Source organism: Mustela nigripes, chromosome 3 (assembly GCF_022355385.1).
Source record: "Mustela nigripes isolate SB6536 chromosome 3, MUSNIG.SB6536, whole genome shotgun sequence".
Lineage (NCBI taxonomy): Eukaryota > Metazoa > Chordata > Mammalia > Carnivora > Mustelidae > Mustela > Mustela nigripes.
Genome location: NC_081559.1, coordinates 176,399,260 through 176,421,934, shown reverse-complemented (window position 1 = coordinate 176,421,934; position 22,675 = coordinate 176,399,260). Strand labels below are relative to the sequence as shown.

The 22,675-nt window shown below is 45.1% G+C and overlaps 1 protein-coding gene across 1 annotated transcript in view; it reads left to right on the top strand.

The window, feature by feature from the left end:
• EXT1 (exostosin glycosyltransferase 1) overlaps positions 1-14,832 on the top strand; it is a 279,469-nt gene extending 264,637 nt beyond the window's left edge. The window contains exons 8-11 of the mRNA XM_059395069.1: positions 3,004-3,093; positions 8,738-8,898; positions 11,055-11,226; positions 14,273-14,832. Of these exons, the coding sequence (XP_059251052.1) occupies positions 3,004-3,093; positions 8,738-8,898; positions 11,055-11,226; positions 14,273-14,458 (609 nt within the window). The 3' untranslated portion in view covers positions 14,459-14,832. The remainder of the gene's footprint in view (positions 1-3,003; positions 3,094-8,737; positions 8,899-11,054; positions 11,227-14,272) is intronic.
• The last annotated feature ends 7,843 nt before the right edge of the window (positions 14,833-22,675 follow it).

Sequence of the window (22,675 nt, the reverse complement as noted above, 5' to 3'; positions counted from 1 at the left end):
CAAATGTCCACTACTCTTCTGGGAGGCACTGGAACGTTACAGTTTGTATCATGGGCTCAAAAATGAGTTATTTAAGTCTCTGTGCCTCAGTTCCCTTTAGTAAATGGAAGCAATCATAATACCTAAAACAGGATTGCTAACAGATCAAATGGCACAACACTAGACTTGGAAATGTACTTAGAAATGTGGATACACACAGTGGGTGGTGGATACAAGTTAACTCTTCCTGTGCTTTGTATAATTACTTAGGGATATTTCTCATATTCCCCATTAGACAATAAACTTCGTGCATCTTGGTCATTTTCTATCCATGTTTGCTAATTCTAGAAGGGGTTGAGCTGGTATATGGTAGCTAAATATTTCTTACATGAGCTAAGAAGCAAAACCCATTTCACTCAGGATTGACTTTCTGAGTACACCAGTTCCTTTTCTGTTAAACCATCAACTTTCGGAATGTGGCTGAGGCAGGGTATTTGGAAGAGAGTGTCTAATTCAACACTAGAATTGGAAGTGGCTGGGTGATGGGCTCCTAACCTCTGTTGATAAAGCAGGTTCAGAAAAAGGAAATGGATCCTTTTATGAAACCAGCAGTTGGGAGCGTAATGGGGAGGAAGTCATAGGTCCTGCTCTTTCCCCATTGTATGTACATTTCCATATCTAGCCTTGAGTTTGGAGTGGATGTGTTCGCTGCTTTGGCTGCAAAATTCTGTTTTGAATTTATAGGCCTCGTCTGTGCAGCTCTCCCCCATAGACTTAACAAGGGAAAGGTCAGGGCATCACTAAGCTGGCAGCTAATGGTTTCTGTGTTAGTCGGCAGACATGTAAACAGTATCAGGAGAGTTGCTTTGGGCTGAGATTTCTGAGCACCGTGTATATGGGGTTGCTGATCGCTTTATATTTTATTTCATTTTGAAAGCCTGAGAAAGGAAAAGAAAACTTGACCCAGCTGACAGATGTGTAGGAGCAGACCCTGGAGCCATTTCCGCTGTAGATACATCCCTGGAGCTCCCAGAGATGGAAAATAGTGGGCACTTCCCATCCTTTAATGTCAGAAGCCCTCCAGTAGCTTCGCGGGCGTGGAAATGGAGTCTCATAGGTCAGCTGTCTTGTTGTTGTAAATACAAGCTTGAGCTTCTTGGGGCTGGGGGTCCTCAGATTTGTGGAGAGCATACTCTGGGCAGCCTGGTTAAGGGTCTTCCTTTCCTCTTTGTCTCCCGTGTCTAACTGCTGACTTCCCTGACCTCTGTGCCTTGAGAGGGGGTGGTGGCAAATGTGCCTTTTCTCTCGGCCTCCAAGTGCGAATGTAGAGAGGCTATTGTAACTGTTGATAAAACTTCCAGAGTGAATATGAGGTTGCCTGATGTTCCCCCTGACCATTCACTTTTTTATTTTATTTTATTTATTTGAGAGAGAGAGAGCATGAGAGGGGAGGTCGGAGGGAGAGGCAGACTCCCCATGGAGCTGGGAGCCTGATGTGAGACTCAATCCCAGGACTCTGGGACCATGACCTGAGCCGAAAGCAGTCGCTTAACCAACTGAGCCACCCAGGCGCCCCGGGCGCCCCCCGCCCCCGGTTCACTTTTGAGGTTCCTTCTCGAACCTGAGACAGGTGTCACATAGTGGCAGACATGCTCTACAGAACCTCACCAACAGGGATGAAATGCCGGTGGGTTCATCCTGAGCAAGACACCTAAACTTTCTATGCCTTAGCTTGCTCAGCCGTAAAATGGGTTTATTATAAAGGAGAAACATGATAATGTGTATAAAGAACTTGGAACATGCCTGGCACATAGGAGATGTTTTTCCAATGTTAGTTCTTACCATTGTCAGGGTTAGTCATTCTGCAGTACGTTCAACACAGAGGCTCAAGGTGTGACGGTCACAGAGAAGTCTCTCTAATCTTTTTTTTTTTTTTTTAAAGATTATTTATTTGAGAGAGAGAGAGAGAACACGAGCAGGGGGAGGGGCAGAGGGATAGAGAGAGAGAATCCGAAGCAAATTCCACACTGAGCACAGAGCCCCAGGTGGGGCTCGATCTCAAGACCCTAAGATCCTGACCTGAGCTGAAACTGAGAGTCAGACGCTTAACCAACTGCCCCGAAGTCTGTCTGGTCTTAATTTCTCCAGTGGGTCCTCTCATCCCCAAAGCCCTCGCCCTGGACACACCCGTACACACCTCACCATGCCTTATGCTGGAGTTACCAAACTTTATTCATATACTGCCTTCACGGTTTGCTAAATCCATATACCACATGTGCTATTTTGTATTTAGTATTTGGCTATAAATCGGCTTGCTTTTCGTCTCAGTGAAGTGATTTTTAAATAACTTTACTACTACTTGTTCCTGCTGTAGCTGCGGATACAGGCGTGTATATGTTTTTCTACTCTATGCTAACATTGATAACGAGAATTTTTGTAAATGTTTTTCTACACACCTCCTAAAACAACACAGCCTTCCAGTGGCATGTACGCCGCACTTGGACTCACAGCTCACAGCTCCATCCGTCCACTCTCTCCAGGCCTCAGAGTGCCGGTTCTCTCCCCTGTGCCTTCATATCCGCTGAGCCCTGTTTCTGCCTCACTTCCGTTTAAATCTGGTGAATTCCTGTCCATCCAGTCCTACTCCAGTGTCATTTCTTCTGTAAGGCCTCCATCTGCCCTTGCAAGCAGCTGGCCACTGCACCTTCTGCTGGCCACAGACCGTCTGCATCTGGACATCTCTGTGGACTGTGAGCTCCTCTGAGACCAGAGAATATGTCTTCCTCACCTTTGTGTACTCCCTTGGACTAGCAAGGTGTCTGTACACAGTAGGCGCCCAAGAACGGTAGAACAAATGGCTCCACACTGATGGGAAATGGACGTCTTCAACATTGAGGGGGGACGTGGTGGCAGAACATTCTTTTCGAAGGTGAGGATGGGGGACTTTTCCTGAAAACAGGTCTCTAAGTTTACCTCTCTTTTCCCCCATGCCTTCTCTGCTGCTTCCTTTCCGCCCGCTCCCAGGTTATGAGCAGCCGTTTCCTGCCCTACGACAACATCGTCACAGACGCCGTGCTCAGCCTCGATGAGGACACTGTGCTTTCAACCACGGAGGTAAGCGCCCCCGCCTGAGGAGTGGGGGGGTTGGGGGGTCTTCAGGCAGTTGCCCCAGGCCCCATGGTGCTAGCACTTATTTTGCCCAGGCCATGACCATTTGAAAACCTTTTTCAGAACTTCCTATGGAGGGTCGCCTGGGTGGCTCCGTGGGTTAAGGCCTCTGCCTTCGGCTCAGGTCATGACCCCAGGGTCCTGGGATCAAGCCCCGCATCGGGCTCTTTGCTCAGCAGGGAGCAAAGCTTCCCCCTCTCTCTCTGCTTCCCTGTCTGCCTACTTGGGATCTCTGTCTGTCAAATAAAGAAATAAAATCTTAAAAAAAAACAAAACTTCCCACAGAGTCGGTTATAATGAACCCAGTTCCTATGAGTGCCTCGCCACCACCTGGCTCCCGGAAGAGGGCATTTTCCCCTCCCTTATCTCTGCTAATTGGCTCCTCGTTCGCATGGCTGTGCCTGACCTCTCCCTCCGGCCTGCCCTCCTTTTGTTCTAAACAGCACAGCAGAACCCAGAAGAGTAGGGGGGCACCTGCTTAGCGTCATCTTGAGACCGCGGCGCAGAGCAAACAGCCCGTCCTTCCCCAGTGATCTGAATGCCCGTGGCTGTGTGCTGCCTTTCTTAGGGTACACTGTTCTGGGTTCTGAAGGCAGCCTCTCTGCTCGGTTTAAAGTGCTCATTTCCTTTCACCCACACGAGAGCAAACGGTTGTACTTCAAGACTGAGACGGGAGACCCTTGCTATTTCAGGGGTTCAGGTATTTGTGCCAAACATAAGATTGCACAAAGAACGTATGAGTGAGGAGGAGAGAGAGGAGGAGATAGAATGATAGGAAACCAATTTTTACAACTCGAAGGAGTATTGATTCTCAGAAACCTCACTGTAAACCATTGAGGGGACCAAAGACAGTTAGTTCTATAAAAACGTTGTATATCCAAAATGCGTTATTAACAGTGGCTGCTAAAAAGCGTGGCGTCCGAGCTACTTGTAGCTCTCCCTTTCTCTTCCCCTCTTATTCATAATCATTTTCTCTTCTATTTGAACCTCTTTGCTTACCAGCGTGCCCTTTCCTGGACGCCAGCCCACGTGGCTGGCACTTCGTGTCTACCTAGGCTAACAGTCCCACCGTCTCCTTCTCGAAATCCACAACGTTCTGTGCAGGCCAAAAATGCCCTGGGCCTCCCCTGGGTAGAATGCCTTCTCTGCAGCCCAGGCTCTGTACACACTCAGTCAATGAATGACTGAAGGGCTGCACACTGTGGGAGCTAAAGTGTGGATGTGCAGCCAGTAGTGCCCAACGCAGGTCCGCAGGAGAAAGGGGTTCGGAGTCGGGGGGGGCGGGGGGGGGCGGGGGAGAAGATAGGTCTCGTGTTCAGAGGGAACAGCAGCCAGGGACTGCGGGGTGGGGGACACTCCAGCTGACACGTTTCTGCTGCTTCCTGCCAGGGGAGCGGGCATCTGAGGAGCACATTCACTCCCCAGGTACCTGTCAGGGAATCTCTGTGTTCTAGTCTCGGTGCTGGGCTACTTTGACGACACTGTTCCTGCCCACCGCCCTCCGCGTCCTAGCGGCACTCGGCATTCAGGTCAGGTGATTCCAGCAAAGGGATTTCAGATGACTTAGGAGGATGGAGTTAAGGACCTCGAGGTACCTGGAGACTGGCCAGAAAAGCGCAGCAGCTCCCACCCCCAGCTCTGAAGGAAATTAGTGCTTCAGAGTTCCTGAGTGTTGGAACTGGGGACCTGCCCTACGGGACCGGTGACCACGGAGCGATGTGGTGTCTGCCCGCAGTTCTGGTGTCAAACCCCGATGGGGACAGGGGGAGAAATACTCCGGCCGCTCGCTCCCTGTCCCACCTCCGTTTTCCTGCAGGTGATTCCCAGTGACCTGACCCGGTCCGCCAGCAGCCTGTCAGGAAGCCTGGGCTGTGCCATGCACAGCCTTCCAAAGTAGGCCTTGGCGGGAAACACAGGGAGAGTAGCTCATCGCCAGAACAGGACAGCGATGGCATATATTTAAGTCCTTTTCCCATGACGTTAGGTCCTCACGCAGCTTATGTCTTCCCCTGGGCAGAAAGGAGGCAAGCAGTCCCCCCTTGAGAGTAGTGTTTTCCCCCGTCCCACAGTCAGATCTCTGTGATGTTTCCATGGGGCGGGTGAATTTCTTCACCAACACGAGCCATGCCAGCCACTGGGTACGCGCTGGGAGGAACGTGTGACCTCTGTGAAGTAATTAGAAGGCAGTGTGGATGGAAAGCGATATGTAGATTTAAGAGGCTGGTGGTCTGCTTCGATTTTGCCTGCTGATCCTGGAGTGATCGTTCACGTAAGATGGCCAAGGACAGAGGACTTGTCCTTTTTTTAAGTGAATAGATGGTGGTTCATTTTATTTCCTCTCTAAGGAGTCTCCGCTTGTTTAAATGCCTCTCTGTAGCGTTAAGGGTACATTTTTAAACAGCATTCTGTAAAGGGTATTAGATATAGTTGGTCACAGTTATTTACATTTATCTGGATTGCTGCAAACTCTCAAAAGAAAACAGATGTTGGTTTTTAAGAGAAAAGGCTGTGAGCTGACCTTTGCCTCCTTTGATGTGTTAATGATCTTTGGGAAAGCAGAACTATCACAAGAATCGGAGTTTTATCTGAATTTACTTTTGAGTTCTTTTGAAATGACTTGAAACAGCTTTGAGATAGTAAGAAATTCATGTGATGAAAAAAACCCCATCGGGTTCTCTAGGAGTTGCCCGGGCATATGTTTCCTTTTCAAAGAACCATGGAAAACCCCAAAGAGCGCTGACAACCAGGCTGATTGTTTGACGATGGGCTGCGAAAGATGCCATCCCATCGAGTCCCAATGATGGCGTGTGGGTTATCACAACCCAATTTCCATCTTCCGGCAAACACTGTCCACTCCCCTGCTGCTGGCTTTGAGATGCCCTGTGCCCCAACAGATTTTCTTCTTCTTCTTCTTTTTTAAAGATTATTTATTTATTTATTTGACAGAGAGAGAGATCACAAGTAGGCAGAGAGCAGGCAGAGAGAGAGAGAGAAGCAGGCTCCCTGCTGAGCAGAGAGCCCGATGTGGGACTGGATCCCAGGACCCTGAGATCATGACGTGAGCTGAAGGCAGAGGCTTTAACCCACTGAGCCACCTGGGTGCCCCCCAACAGATTTCCTTAATGTATTTTCCAACACCCTACCTTTTTTCTGAATGTTTCCATTTGGGAGGAGGGCAAGCTATAGTCTTAAGGCTCTCTTATCTTGAGTTAGAGGGCCAAACTAAATTTTCATAAAAATTTGAATATGTGACTGTTCACAAAAACAGTGACTTCTAGACCCAAAGGATTCAGAGATAAAAGGACCTTCTCACAGATCCCTCAGGCCAGGGTTCCTGAAGGATGGTGTGTGCCCCGTAGTTTTGCATGGGTCATCACAAGCATATTTCAGCGATTATATTTACTGTTTGTTAGAAAACAATATAGCCAGCAACCAAACCTGTGGTTTCACTGACAGGTTTACCTAGGATGAGGCTAATGGGGGTGGGGGGGCAAACATGGGGAGTTGAAAGAACAATAGGAAAGAACTGATTGTATGGTGTGGGAATGTGGCAAAAACGGAATGATGTTGTGCAAATGGTGAAAGCTTGGGGACCAGTGATCTTGGCTGATTTGCTTCGTTCTTTTAATTGAGGTGACATTCACAACATGAAATTAACCATCTTAAAGCGAATAATTGAGTGACATTTACTGCATTCACGATGATGGGCAGTCATTAGTTCTGTCTTATTCAAAAACATTTTCATCACCCTAAAAGGAGACCCATATCCACTCAGGAGTCCCTCCCTAGCTTTTAGAACCGCGCATCCGTTTTTTTGTTGTTGTTGTTTTTTGTCTCCACGGATTCCCTTCTCCTGGGCATTTTCTACAACATGTGGCCTTTTGTGGGTGGTTTCCTTCAGCATGCTGTTTGCACTGCTCATCCCGTATTCTCAGTATTTCATTGCTTCTTGGAGCTGAATGATACTTCATCATATGGACATACCATGGTTGGTTTATGTATTTGTCAGTTAATAGAACCTGGGTGGTTTTCACTGTTGGCTGTCGCCAATGGTTATTGTTTTTCAACCTCTGGGAGGTAGGAACCGGACTTGGCACCATCACTATGTTCTCATCCACCATCACAGCGCCACAACTGGGAATATTTATGGAATAAATGAAATTTCCATCTGCATTGCTTATGGAGAAGAGATAAGGAAGTTCGCAGGCTGAATGTGTAACCTGTATAAGAGTTCAGTTGTTCTCAGTACTGTAGCAACAGTTAATATGGAGACTGCGGTCACAGTATGTGCCAACTTTGAAGCCAGGTGGCTTGGTTTAAATCTTGACTCTGCCACTTAACTAGCTCAGGAAAGTCACTTAAACCTCCATATGCCTTAGCTTCCCTCTCTGTACATTGAGACTATAAAATTACCTACTTCACAGGCTTATATTGTGAGGAGTACATGAGTTAAGATGTTTAAGTACTGTAACCAGAGTATTACATACATGAATATGAGCATTCTATGATTGCATTGTTACTGTTTTACTCTTCACTGTTTTGTTTCTGTTTTACTTACTGTGTACTTCTTTGTCATTCATCAATCACAGCAAGTCCAAAATTTGCTCGCATATTTGAAAACAGATTATTTGCTAATTTATAAATGTCATTTTTGAGCAGCTTGAGAAGTACCTACTTTGGGTTCTTATAAGCACTGGACAGTCTCTTACCTGCATTGCCTTTAAAATAATCTCACGTTGGGGCACCTGGGTGGCTCAGTCGGTTAGGCATCTGCCTTCATCTCAGGTGATGATCCCAGGTCCTGAGATCAAGCCCTGCATTGGGCTCCCTGCTCAGTGGGAAGCCTGTTTCTCCCTCTCCCTCCATCGCTCCCTGTGCTTGTGCTCTCTCGCTCGCACACTCACTCTCTCAAATAAATACATAAAATCTTTTTTAAAAAATAAAATAATCGTGTGGCTTTGCTTGGTCTCTTCCCCACTTACTCTTCGTGATTTTTCATCGTGGATGCTTTTTGTAGATCTCCTTTTTACTGAGCATCTTCCAACGCTACGATAGCTGCTCTGAATTCCTGTTCGAACTTGTGTGGTTTTTAAACGTCTTTTCTCTTGCTCTTAAAAGGATGCTTTTATTTTAGTCACTTCAGCTTTGCTGTATGCTAGTCATGCCGCCTGCTGTCTGTTCACGCTCTGGATGTACATAGGAAATCTCCCGTTTATAAAACAGATGCGTTTGTGCCTCGCGTGAATCAGCGGTCACGTGCACCCCGGAGGGGAAGGAGGGGAAGCCAGCAACTGCTTTTTCGACTTGTGTTTTTGCTTGAACAAACTAGATTCTAAAGGACATATCAGCAGTTTCTTTTCTTCTTTCGTTTCTACACTAATCTGAAGTTTCTTCAACAGAAAACATTAAAATGTACATAATTACGGGGCAAAATGTCAAGCAGTCAGTTTAATTTGCTGATGAATACACGGAATTAATGTTTCGCAACAGTCCTGGGATTTCGCATCACGAATTAGCAGGGGGAAGGTAATGTTTTGTTGACATTTGTTAACACTGTTGATTGCTTGTTTGGCTTGTGTTCTGCCTGCAGGTGGATTTTGCCTTCACCGTGTGGCAGACCTTCCCCGAGCGGATCGTGGGGTACCCCGCGCGCAGCCATTTCTGGGATAACTCTAAGGAGCGGTGGGGGTACACGTCCAAGTGGACGAACGACTACTCCATGGTGTTGACGGGAGCTGCTATTTACCACAAGTGAGGAGTTCCGATGTCCCGCGCGTTGACTTTTACCTAGCTCCTTCTCTCGTAGCTTCTGGCTGTTGCATAAAGAGGACCTTGGGCCAAGGCTCCTTTACAGCATTAACAGAAATTAGTTTGCATCGCTGTTCACGTTCTGTCAGGGTGGCCAGCATGTGTCTTTGAAACCGATAAAACCCCCTGGCTCACGCATTTCCAGAAATAATGGTAGAGAAACATCTTCAGGTTGTCTGGAGTTGGACACACTCACGTGTATCGAGTAACTGAACATTGAGAATAACAGCAACAAAAGGACATACTTCATTGTGCAGCCCCGGGCGTTATTCTAAGTGCTTGGGATTTACCATAGAGTTTAAAAAAAAATTTTTTTTTTTTTTTTTGCCTAAGTAGGTTGTCCATTCCAACAAGGGAAGGACACGATATTCATAATAATTCTGTAATAGGTTAAGGGGGTGAGTTATAGAGCAGAAAGGCAAAGTCGAGCAGGTCAAGGATCACGAATGGTGAAGGTAAAGGGGAGGTGTGAGGGTGCCAGTAACCCCCACTGAACAGGTGAGATCAGAACAGAGACTTGAAAGAAGGAGAGGAAATCATCCAGGAGGATTTTTGTAGGAAGAGTGCTCTAGCATAGTGAACAGCGGAGCCATACTGTTGGATAAATGCCCTGAACCAGAGGGCTGGAGGAACAGCAGGAAGCACCAATGTGCTGAGCGTGGAATGAGCGGAAAGTGGGAGAGCGGGGTCATGGGGCCCCACATGGCAAGACCTCGCTGCCCATGGTGACGACTTCACTCCCCTTGGAGTGCCGTGGGAGCCAGTATAGGGCTCTGAGCAGAGTGGAGACATCTTTTTTATATTTTAGGGATCCACGCTGGGTGCTGTGTTGAGAGCAGACTATATGGGGGGGCAGTGTAGAAGCAGGGAGACCTATTAGGAGGTGATTGAGATCTAGGCAAAAGATGATGGCACCTGGGAGCCAGAAGTGGTAAGTAGTGATCGGATTGTGGCATGTTTTGAAGATGCTCTAACAGATTGGATATAGAGTTTGATGGTTCAGGGTTTTTTTGGTTTTGTTTTGTTTTGTTTTGTTTTGTTTTGTTTTGTTTTTGACCTAAGGAACTGGAAGGATAGAGAGGCCATCCAGAGATGGGGAAAGCCCGTATGGGTGGATTTAGGTATTCGGGAAAATACAGGAATTCAGTCTTGGGCATGTTGAGACATCCGAAAGGGTATGTTGGAAAAACAGCAGGGTTGGAGATACACACTTGGGAGTTGTTGGAATATATTTGGTGTTTAAAGCCAGGGAACTTGGGTAAGACTGCCAAATTAGTGAGTGTAGATGGTTAGCAGTACTGACTCAGTCATGTTCATCCATTCTTCTGCCTAGTCTTTTTTAGTAAAGAATAGAGAATCTTGCTATCTCAGGGACAGAGTTGGAATGTATAAGGAATAAGCATTTAGGTGGGTTGAATCTTGATCTTAAGACGCTACCTTTTAAAAGTGAATTGTTCCCCCTTTCTTCTCTGCCACTAACACTCTGTAAATGTGATTCCTTCAAGTTATTTTTCCTATAAGTAAATGCTATTATGTTCCCTCTTTAAAGAGAGAGAGAGAGAGTAGAGTAAGAACTAATTCAACTTAATTTTGGGTCCTCCATAATGATTGACCATCAGATTAACTAGGGTTTTGCTCTAACAGTATAAAAGTAATATGGTTTATAGCCCACAGAAGTGGAATAGTATAGTATAGGGTAGTATTGAATATGGTTCTGATTAAGCCAGTAGTTAGGATATACTGATTACATGTAAGTAACTTCTCGGTTTCTGACCAACCATGCTGATACTGAAGTCGGGCTGGCCAACCAGTATCTCCATTTGTGTGGCCCTCTTGTGCCTTCTTTACTTATCTGCAAAGCAAGGATAATTATAGTACCTGTATCATAGGTTCCTTGTGGGGATTATAGGGGACATTCCTTGCAAAGCAGTTTCGAACATCACCTGGCATATAGTACGGACCAGATAAGTGATGGCTGTTGCCATCATCATCCATGATGTGTTTAGGGAATCAAACAATAAGTATAGGTTTCCTGCCAAAGAAGACCACCTGTGATTATACAATAACGGACACCTCTGAAACCTGTCTGACTTTTACAGATATTATCACTACCTGTACACCCATTACCTGCCAGCCAGCCTAAAGAACATGGTGGACCAACTGGCCAACTGTGAGGACATTCTCATGAATTTCCTGGTGTCTGCTGTGACAAAATTGCCTCCAATCAAAGTCACCCAAAAGAAGCAGTATAAGGAGACAATGATGGGGCAGGTAAGACTAGAACTCTCCTTCCCTGCTTTGCTCAAGGGTGGTTCAGCCTGAGGTAAGGAAGGTTCACTGCTCCTCTAGGAAGGAAAATGAGGGAATTTTAAGAAATATCTAAAAGCCCCAAGGGAGATATGTTTGGCACGTGAATGATTGGGAAGATGTAAGTCAAGGGTATCTTGCTGTCGAGAATGTAAAAGCTCTCATGTGGCATGAGAAATATCAACCTTCTCCAGAATGTAAGACCTACAAAGAATTTACGTGAATTTATTGTAGGGGCTTGATTTGGTGAAGAGCTCATAGTATTGTCCTCAAGACAGTCTTCTGGTGGTTGCCTCTTGAGTTGGGTGAGCATGTTGGTGACGGACCAGGAATCACAGTCCTTGATTTTCCCCTAGAACTAGCACAGAGGAGTATACACAAGTCGGCTACCCCCTGATGAGTGGGCTCATCTGCAAAATGGACATGGTAAAAATTGACCTGACAGGTTTGCGATACCAAAGTATCAAAACTTGTACAAGTATCAAAACTTGTACGAAAGTAAAATATTGTTGTCACGTAGGTTTTGTACTAAAGACACTTGGCAAGGAAATCTAATCCAACTTTCTCATTTTATGAGTAAGAAAACTCATAAAAGAGGTTTCTCTTTTAAAAGTAAGAATTGAAACATATATACTGTAAGTCATTTAGTATTAGAGACAGAAGTGGGAGTTGAATTCCAGGCTCTGTTCCTTCCACTGCTCCTTATTTTATACCCCCACTCCTGTATCAGGCTGATCTGGGTATGCCGAGGCTCCGCCACCTTCATTCGTCTTGGACAAAGCCTGCTTCTATATAAGAAGACATAAAAAACCTGTAGACCGTTTAGATCCACCCAAGTTAAATCATGGAGAATGCAGCAGCATTCGAGTCAGCCCGGAAGGACGTACTTGAGGGTTTAATCAGTTTAGTTCTTTGGGGTTTTCCATGTGCCTTGTTCTAGTCATTATTGAAAATCATGATCAGATCTAGCTTTGGCAAAGGGAAACTTAACCAGACCTCATGTTAACACAATTGACGGATTTTCATTCACTAAATTTAGGAAGAGCAGAAATCTTGCAGGATCTTAAGTTTAGAGAATTTCCTAATTCAGTGTTTACAAACGGGTACGGATTATGGGGCCCTGGCCCAGATGCTGGTTATAACAGAGCTGCTGTCCTTACTGAGCAATGAGTCTAGTGGAAAATTTTATTTCCCTCTAACTACTAATAGAACAGGCAAGAAGATTTACAAGAATTTTTCACCTTTAAGGCTAACAGACTATTCCAACTCAAGCAAGATGTATTGAGTGGCTACTGTGTGCCCAGACATTTTTCTCTGTGTCATTTAAGGATGCAGCATTCCTTTAATATTGTTTGCTCAGAGAGTTCTGTGAACTTCCCTGAGGTTATACATTCATTTCTTTTAATACAGTTATCAGAGTGAAACTCTGATAACACATGGTTCCTCAGGAATCTATTCTATATTGTTTTCATAGATTTGCCCAATTCTACCAAACCAGTATTTCACATATTTGGGGACAAACCTAAATTTAGCCTTAGATGTAACTCGATGTGTCTAGTTAGATATGTACTGTATGTACCCCGCTTTTCTGTTATGCATGGATGATGTATGACTGGCTAAAGGAGATCCTGTGTAATAAGACTATGTTTTTATTACGTGGGAAATATATCTTCTCTCGTGCATTGGTTGACCCAAAATAAACGTTAAAATCTACAGGCAAAAAATGATCCTCGGATGATTCAAAATTCTTTTTCTTTTTTCCCCCCATCTGTAAAAGAGAATAAGGGTAAGCGTAAACTCTTGACACTGGTCCATTTGCATATGTGTGCACTTGCCTGTGGATGGGGAGCCTGGCCCCATACCAACTTAGGAACAAAATGAGGTCCCTTTGGGACTGTGTGCTCTGATACGCACTCATCTGGTTAGCTTAATTAAGAACTTCCTCTGGCTTACCAAGTAGCATTCTCTTAGTATGAACGGTAAAGGATGGAACCTATGCTCTGCCCCCTTTCTAGCCTTAAATAAGAGTAAAGTAAGTTCCTGGCACCTGCTTCCTCGTCTGTGCGATGGGGATAGTGTTAGCCCACTGGGGCGGTCACTTGACCAGGTGGCTGTGATGAGGCTCAAACGAGCTTCACGGAAGCACTTGACAAGCAGTGTTTTGTTTGTTATTCTGCTGCTCAGAGGTAACTTGACATTCGTATTTGCCTTCAGTGGTTCCCTTCAAGCATGTTGACACTTAACGGTTTTTAAGTGACTCTGAGTGATTCGCACAGTGAAATGTACCTTCCTATGAAAGCATTTTCCAACAGTGCATGAGAATAAAAACACCTTGAACACACACACATGCATATAAACATCATTGTACAGTTGCCTATTGATAAAGGAGTCTGGGAGGGGGTGATATCCCCCCAAATCGGGTAGCTTCCTTTTTCTTTATTTCATAAAAATGTGGTTTGAACGACATGATGCTTATTTAAAGTTCAGCACTCAAGTTATTTAAGGCTTTCTTTTAATGCAGTGTCCTCTACACGATCTCAAAATATTTAACCAGCCTTAAGGCAAACACAGAGAGCTAAAGAGATGGTAGCCATCATTTCTGCTTACCCAGAATCAACCAAGTAAACCGGAAGGTTTTAGAAAACTGTCTTCGAACCATAAACACATTGTGAGTCATAGTATTTGTTCACAGGTACAAAGAGAAGTTTTTATGTGTACTGACCCTAGGAGTCGAGGCTCTCAACTCGTAAATCATTCCCAGACTGGAGAATCAGTCAGTGTGGAGCTTTGTTTGTATGTTTTTAACGTCAAGGAATGTAGCGTATCTTGGGAAAACCTGGCAAGGCTGAAACTCCCGATTGGTGCTCGCGTCTTCCCCTGTGCCTGGGAAGGCCGGTCCAGACCCCGAGCTCTGCCGCTTGCCCTTGAACCTGACTTTGATTATCTGCAGCGTTCGCATCGTACCTTGCACATCTCTCATTGTCTTCCTGGTTTGTCTCCCTTTTCCCAGACTTCTCGGGCTTCCCGCTGGGCTGACCCTGACCACTTTGCCCAGCGACAGAGCTGCATGAATACGTTTGCCAGCTGGTTTGGCTACATGCCGCTGATCCATTCGCAGATGAGGCTCGACCCTGTCCTCTTTAAAGACCAGGTCTCTATTCTGAGGAAGAAATACCGAGACATTGAGCGACTTTGAGGAATCCAGCCAAGTGGGGGAGGGGAAGCGAGAAGGGACGGGGTCAAGCTGCTCTCTCTTCCCAGTGCAGATCTGCTCAGCAGCGGAGCCAGATTGTGCCAAGTATCCAAATAATCTAAGATGAACAGAATGACAAAAAAAGAAGAAGGAAAAAAAGAAAAAATATATAGGCCAATGAAAATTCGACTCCTGGCTCCGGGGACTGCACAGGACTGCTCCAAACTCACCTCACTGGCTTCTATGTCCCAAGACTAGGTTGTGTACAGTTTAATTATGGAACATTAAATAATTATTTTTGAAATGATTGCTATGCAGGTTTAAACTTTTTTAATGATCAAAACTATTAAAAACCAGAGTTCTTTCTTTAATCAAAATTGTGTTGGTTGTGAATATTTCAAAGCTGCTCCTCTTCTTCCCACAAATACCCTTGCCATTGGTCATGCCGGGTCTCCTGCGGCTACAGATGCTCAGCCTTCATGGAAGACCCAGGAAGTCACTCCACCCAGTGTCAAGAAATGACCAGGCATAAGTTAAGACAAGGGCACTTTGTTCCACTTTGCCACTTTGAATTTGCAGACCCATTTGAATTTCTGTCTCTAATATGTTGCTGCATGAGAGAAGGTGTTATGACTTCCAGGTAGACAGGGGTAGCAGAAAACTTTACGTCTCAGAGAGACAGGTGGGATCATCTTTTGCCTTGTGGGGCGGTGGGGAAGAGTTAGGACTAAGAAGACACTAGGGTGATTAAGAATGTTCCGTTTACACAAGGAAACATCCAGAAAACCCACCAGCATTTTAGTGAGGTGGAGGTATCTACCCACAGCAGAAACCCAAGGCTCTTCAGGGATGTGGGCTCCATTATGCCTTGAACCATTGGCACAGGGCTGCTCAGCGCTGGCGGAAGGCTTTGGTTTAGAGACAGAGGGACCGTGAAGCTGTTGGTGGCAGACCAGGAGTCATGAGACAAGCTCTTCATCTTTGTGCAAACCTCGAGTTTCAGAGGCTTCTCTGTTGAGAAAGCAGTACTCACGTAGAAATTCTCCCTGTTGAGTGCGAGCATTGCTGAGAAGTCCCCAAGGGTGGACCTCGCCACTGGAATCCTGAGACCACTTTGGTTCAAGGCTTGTTTCCAGCAAGATCTTGGCAAACAAAAGAATCAGAAACAAATGTGACTACCGTTTTCTGTCGCTTTAATTTTTAAATCTTTGGAGAAGCCCTGTTGTGCTTCTTGTTAAAAAGAAAATTTCTATCCCTAAAAAGGCTGCTTTGAGTTTCTGATGATTGTAAAACTGCAAGTATAAACAGGAAACACACACACACACACACACATACACACACACAAATATCCCTTAACTCCCTTGTAAAAGATAAAGATTTCTGATACTAAATGCCTTTTTCTACTTGGAAGAGACGAGAGAGAGCAGAGAGGTACATTAGTGGGTTCTACTATCTCTTATTCTGAATAAACAAGAAGCACTTTAGGATTTTTTTTTTCCCCCTAAACTCTCATAGAGCTTATAAATGTATTTCTAGTGTTGGCTGGGAAGAAAATTCCATCACAGAATTGTGTTCAAATCACTCCAAGTGCCTGGCTCAGGTCAATGGGCGCCATAAATCCAGGAAACTTGAACTCATCTTGCTTTATAGACGTCTGGAAGGGAAAGGAGGAAGAGCCCCGTGGACAGGAGAGAAACTGGGTGTTTCAGAGGTCCGGAGAGGTGACACGGTGCTGCCTGTGTACAGAGCGAGGGCCAGCCTGCACATCCTGATACCGCTAGGAGTGGTGTATGGGCAAGGGGGCTCAAAGGGGGGCTGTTCTCTGCAGCCTCGTGACTCAGAACAGTTCTCAAAGGCTCTCTGTCCTCCAATGTGACGCAGCCTTAGCCCACTCTTGAACACAGGATATTTTCTCCTAAGTGGCTGTGATTCCCTCTTAGGTATCTGTTGAAAAAGAATTCTTAGGTCTATGGTCCTTGCACTGGTTTCTTCCTCTGAAAGGCCCAGTCTGATGGGTTCGATGTCCTCTAAGCTGCAGCTCCCAGTGACTTCAAGGCTTAGCCATGAATCCTCATTCATCTGGTCTTTGCAAGTTTGTATTTAATTTTTTAGGACTGCCAAAATATTCTCATATCTTCCTCCTTTGCAAAAATGTGAATGCAACGTTTTGTTCAACCCCCAAGCCAACTTTGAAACACCTGTTGTCACTTGGCTGGCAGAGCTGTGTCCCTAATTGTACCAGTCAGTCACATGAATAGATTCGGGGGAACCGCTTTGCCAGATTTACCTGTCACAAAGCTCACAGGGCATATTCTCCATAAACAGTGTGTGTTACGTGAAAGAAAGAAAAAAAAGGTAATTATAAATGAGAACAGGATCTGACAACTCAGCCACTTTAAATCTCCATGGTTTCATTTCATGTCATTGTCTGAGCAAATCTCTCCGGGATGATAGCTGGTGTGTTCTTTTCCCATTTGGAACATACAGCTGGGAATTGAACAATGCTTAGCACATCCGTGAGGCCCAATAGTGAGATGTAATTTTAATTCACTTGGGCAAGAGTTCTGTTTCACTGCAGCAAGTTGACAAATCAGAACCATCTCTGTGGGGTGTCATGAGTTATCGCTCAGTCAAGTTTAATGATAACCAGGTGTCCCTAAGTGGGCCAACATGAATTGGGAAGAAGCCACGGCCAGAGAGTGTGGTGCCAACCCTGTGACGAATTATATGCAGAAACTCCACAGAGGACTAGTCTGTATAACGATTTCTATGCAACCATCTTTTTCTAGCTCTACGTTAGTACATAGGATCTTAATCATTTTTTAAAGCTGGCTTATGTATTTATAAAAAAAAAAAGGCTTATAAATATCAAATCAAGTTTGCTATCCATGGAGTAGACACCCTTGGTTGAAAACCAAGATGGGGGCTGTAGAGCAAAGCCCGTGAAGTCATCCTTGTGGTCATGTCCCAGAAGATCACACCGCTGGGCATAGCAGCCCACTTGCCAAAGGATGCTTCAGAAGAAAGTGAAATCTCTCCTACCTGGAATCTTAGGTGCACCATAGGTTCATTTCTTCTTACACACGATGCTCAGAGAAGGACCAGTCTCGGTTGCTTCCTTCCGTGTTCCTTTTGGAGTAATTCCGGGGGTGGGGGCGTTCCTTTCCAGTGAGGTTAGCCTTTATTTTTGTGGTTCTGGATACCTGGTCACTTGAAGGACTTTTATGCCAGTGGCCTTTCAGAAAGGTTACTTAACTTTAATTGGCGGTGAGATGAATGAATAGGAACAGACCCATATACTGCCTTTTTTTTTTCCTTTCAATGTGAGCTCTTGATTAAAGAACTAATGAAATTTTAATCAAGCCGGTGTGAAGGCCAGGAGTGGGGAGAAGACAGAGAGCTCTGCTGGGTGAGAATTTAAGACTCTTGCCGGACAGGCTGAATTAAGGATGCCAAAACCAAGGCAAGCTACCAGGCCTGAAGGTGTCTTGCGTTCCCTCTGGTGTCTGAAAGCTCTGGTTTTAAAAGACTAGTTCTGGGGCGCCTGGGTGGCTCAGTGGGTTAAAGCCTCTGCCTTCGGCTCAGGTCATGATCCCAGGGTCCTGGGATCGAGCCCCACATTGGGTACTCTGCTCAGCAGGGAGCCTGCTTCCTCTCTCTCTGACTGCCTCTCTGCCTACTTGTGATCTCTGTCTGTCAAATAAATAAAATCTTTAAAAAAAAAAAAAAAAAAAAGGACCAGTTCTGACCATGAACTCTTAAATAAAAATGTCCCTGCCTTCTAACAGTTAATATAATTGACATGTGGCCCGTCCAGCAGGCCTTGAGTTGCTGAATTTATTTACCTAGTTTCCATTTTCAGATGGCTTTGTCATTCTTGGCCAGATTTAACCAAGAAAGTTCTTTTACTGCCGGCTTCATTTTCTCAGCCATGCTTGAGGGGGACGAAGCTGTTTTGACTTTTCAGTGCATAAGCATGAATAGCAGAGGTGCTAAACTTGTCTCCCTCAGTCTTAGAACCTCAGCGTGCAGACATTAGATTCTTCTTTCGACTCCGGGTCTACTTTTTTTTAAACAATGAGATCCAGCATCCTTAAGAACACAGTCTCCCCTATCACATCAGTAACCCTGTCCGGAAGCTGTGGTTGGTTAAAAAGGCTGCTATTTACAACAGAATCTCAACAACGAAGATGACTCCCAAAAACTATCTCCCCTTTTTGCCTTTTCCAGAAATCAAAGAATTGTATCATCATGGTTTTTCCTCAGTAGGGACTTGTCTGTAGTTGCCGTTAAAGCCCACCGTGTTTCACGTCGGGTGCCGAGACGGGCTGTCCGCATTTGGACCTCCATCACCCCGTTAAGCAGGTGAGGAGGTCTGCGTTATTGTCTGGAACAAGAGGCAGGTAACAACCATCCAGGAAGCCCTCCGATTAGCGTGGTCTCACCCTTGTCTAAAATCAAGTCAAGCTAATATTTCAGTCATTCTAGTTTTGTCATCATTTGCCTTTTAGGCCTCAAGGGTCATTTGATTTCCGCCATAGCTCTCTGTCCTACAGGACTAGGTCCCTTTCCTTTGGGTTGTAATTATTACTAACTTAGGGCCGTGCAAATGAGTACCGTGTAATGAGCCGTGTATGTTTACTTTGAGAGAAAAACATGTATAGGAGTTCTTGAGGGGTAGAAGAAAGGCACCGAAACTGGAACTATTTTAGGTGGCAAATTGTAAAGCAAAAAAGAAAAAGAAGAAAGTACACCTTGTTTTGTATCCTATGTACACCTGGGACAATTTTCTAATATGCTGCCATTGTCTTTGTAGTAGCCCTATAGGTCTTCTCCCGAGTGTTTACCCCATTTGTGGTAGACTATTAATTACTTAGCGCAAGGAAGCCCTGACGTATGTTGGAGAGAGTGTGTGCGAGAAAATACAAAGCCATAGATCTTGATTTACTTCACTGAGCTGTGTAACTTCTGTCTGGGCTTTGCCATTCAAGATAGATTGTTTTATAGCGAGTGTCACCAAAGACTTTTTCCTTCCCATTCATAGAAGAAGGAGAAAAGAGAAATTATTAATAAATGACGTGACTTTGCATCGGCGTGGTTCTCATTCCATCTTTTCTGTGGACCACAAAAAGGGGTCCGTTCTCAGGGGGATTCTGTGCACTGGGGAGCGGGGGGTGGGCATAAGGTGGGAGCGCGTGTGCTGGGGGCAGGTCCAACCGTCCCCACCTGGATGCCGCCCAGCGCCCAGCCTGGCAGGGACCTCGGTGCTGCCAGCAACAGCCATCTTCCGGGCCAGATGCAGCTGGTGCTGTTGGAAGGAGGCCAGGGCGAGTGGTGGTGACATGCCCAGTTCCCAGCGTTCCTCCACACAGACGCTGGGACAGCGTGGCTGGGCCGGGCCCAGAGCATCTGGAGCCTGACAGCTGTGGCCATTACCCCCCTTTGGTTTCAGCTACTGTGGAGAGCTCATGAATTACTGGCTGGCGAAGCATTTATTAGACTGGCATTTCCCAAAAGAATTTATAAATGGTTCCAGGTGTGCACGCAGCGCCGAGCATCAGGACCATGGCAGCCAGGTTCATCCAGTAACGAACCTTCTTTCCAACCCCGCGTCCCACCATCCTTCCAGGGGCATCTCCTCCTCCTCTCGCTCGGCCTCTTCCACCCTCTTTCTTGGGGCATTTTAGAGAAAAAACATCCGCCACCAAGGACACCTATTTGCAGGGGAGCAAATACGTCAAATTGCACTGGGGAGGGGGGCGGGGGCGGGTGTTGATTTTGTTTTCAGATCAAAGCTTTATGTTTTGTATTTCGGTTTGTCCATCTGTAAAATGGTGACTTCAGAATATTGGCAAGCATCTTCTCAACAACTACCGTCTACTTAGCCCTGTGCTAAGTGCATTGAAAAGAATTAAAAAAAAAAAAAAAAAAAATCCTACTCCCTGTCCTTAAGCAAGGGAGAGAGAAGAGAAGTCAGGGTTGGGTTGGGCAAGGCAAATCCTCCGAGAAGCTTCAACAAGGAATTCGCCAGGTCCCAGGTTCCACCCTGGAATGGGGTCGTGTCGGTGCTGCATGTAGAATCTGGCCTCGAAGTGTGACTGATGATCGAATCCCCGGTGTGAGAACGTACTAGAAGGCTCGTTGGAAGAAGCAGCTTTAAAATCCAGTCCAACCCTACCTCACAGATGTTTCAGTGAATGCCGTAGGATGCCAAAGTACCTCGAGCAAACCCACTTAATAAATGAACGACGGTGTTGCTTTCAAATCTGAGCATTTCCGCCAAATCTGCTCGCGACAAGAATTGCTGGTGGACACTTGAGGCGTTCCATATTGGCCACCCTTAATGTGGTGCAGTCTTTCCGATTTGAGGGACTCAAAATCTGGGCGGAATGAATCTGGCCGTGTTGCCTTCTGTTTGGGGCACGACTATGCTTTGGAGAAGATAATCAAGTCTACTTGGGTCCAGCGTTTGTGGGTTGGGTCCTACAGTGGGTCGCACATTTGTGTTTACTTTTGACCTCGCTCAGATGAACTGCTCAAGCGTGATGGTTAAAGTCACAGTCTCTGGAACACGACTACCTGGGTTTGAACCCTGCTTCTGCCCTTGATGGTTCTGTGACCTTATGGAAATTTCCTGCCCTCTCTGTGCCTCATTTCCTCAGAATTGTACTGATCTGAACCCCATAGGGTTCTCCCGAGGATGAAATAATTGAATATCAAGTTCTTTAAGGAGCATCCAGTATGTAATAAGAAGTATGTAAGTCTTAACCTAGTATTAATAGTTAATATTTTGCCAAAATGGTTTATTTTAAGAATCTTTTCATTGACCTGTTAAAAAGGAAACATTTTGAGTTTCGTGTTCAGGATATTAATACTGACCCAGATTAAACTGTGATCTTTCTAGTGTCAGGCATCTCTTGTTTACAACTTCAATTATATTTTAATGCCTGTCCACATGAAATCATCCTAGCATCCAGGAACAGACAATTCATCAGCAGAAATTACACAAAGTCAAGTTTTGTTTTGTTTTGTTTTTAAGATTTTATTTATTTATTTGGCAGATAGAGATCACAAGTAGGCAGAGAGACAGGTGGGGGGGGGGAGCAGGCTCCCCACGGAGCAGAGAGCCCGATGTGGGGCTCAATCCCAGGACCCTGAGATAATGACCTGAGCCGAAGGCAGAGGCTTTAACCCACTGAGCCACCCAGGCACCCCCAAAGTCAAGTTTTTATAGTTGTGCTAAACTTCTTTGGGGAATGGTCTGGGCTTTTTTTTTTTTTTTTTTAAATTCTCATTTAATGAAATACAGTTAAGGTGTCTCAGGACTAAAATGAAGTTTAGGTGATAATTATTTGTGTTTCTTTCCTGATGGCTTTAATTACATAAAGAAAGAGAATATACGCTTGCTAGTATGTAAATGATTTGCCGAGTTTGAATTTCTTTTCCAACCTAAACTGCAAATAACCTGGTTTCCTTGGCTAAATCCACTTGTAAATCAAATCTAAAATGTGTCTTTAATCAGAGAGGCTCAGTGATCCCATTTCAGAGTAGAGAAAAAAGGTTAAGCTATGAAGAGGGGAACTTGGAGGCTATTTGAATGGCTCCCCAAAGACCCATATATACATGTTATTTTATAACATGCTTTTTAAAAACTTAATATATAGCGAACATATTTCTGTGTCATTATATCATCTTTAACCATCAAACTGTAATGAATGCATAGTACTCCATTGTATAGCTATTCTATATTTTCTTCACCTAATTCCTAACTTTTGGAAACTTAGGTATTTTTAAATTTCTTACGTGATAAATATTATAATCACCATTTGATTGGGACACCTGGGTGGCTCAGTGGGTTAAGCCGCTGCCTTTGACTCAGGTCCTGATCCCACACTCCTGGGATCGAGTCCCCCATCGGGCTCCTTGCTTGGCAGGGAGCCTGCTTCTCTCTCTGCCTCTGCCTGCCACTCTGCCTGCTTGTGTGCATGCTCGCTGTCTCCCTAACAAATAAATAAAAATCTTAAAAATAAAAAATTGATCAATGCAAACCATGCTATGATAAATATTCCTAAAGAAAAATCTTTGGTCACATCCATAACCAGTCTTTTAGGATAAATGATAGACATTAAATTAGCAGGCCAAATATTATAAACTTTTTTTTTTATGATTTTATTTATTTGTTTGAGAGAGAGAGAAAGCACAGAGGGAGGTAGCGGAAGA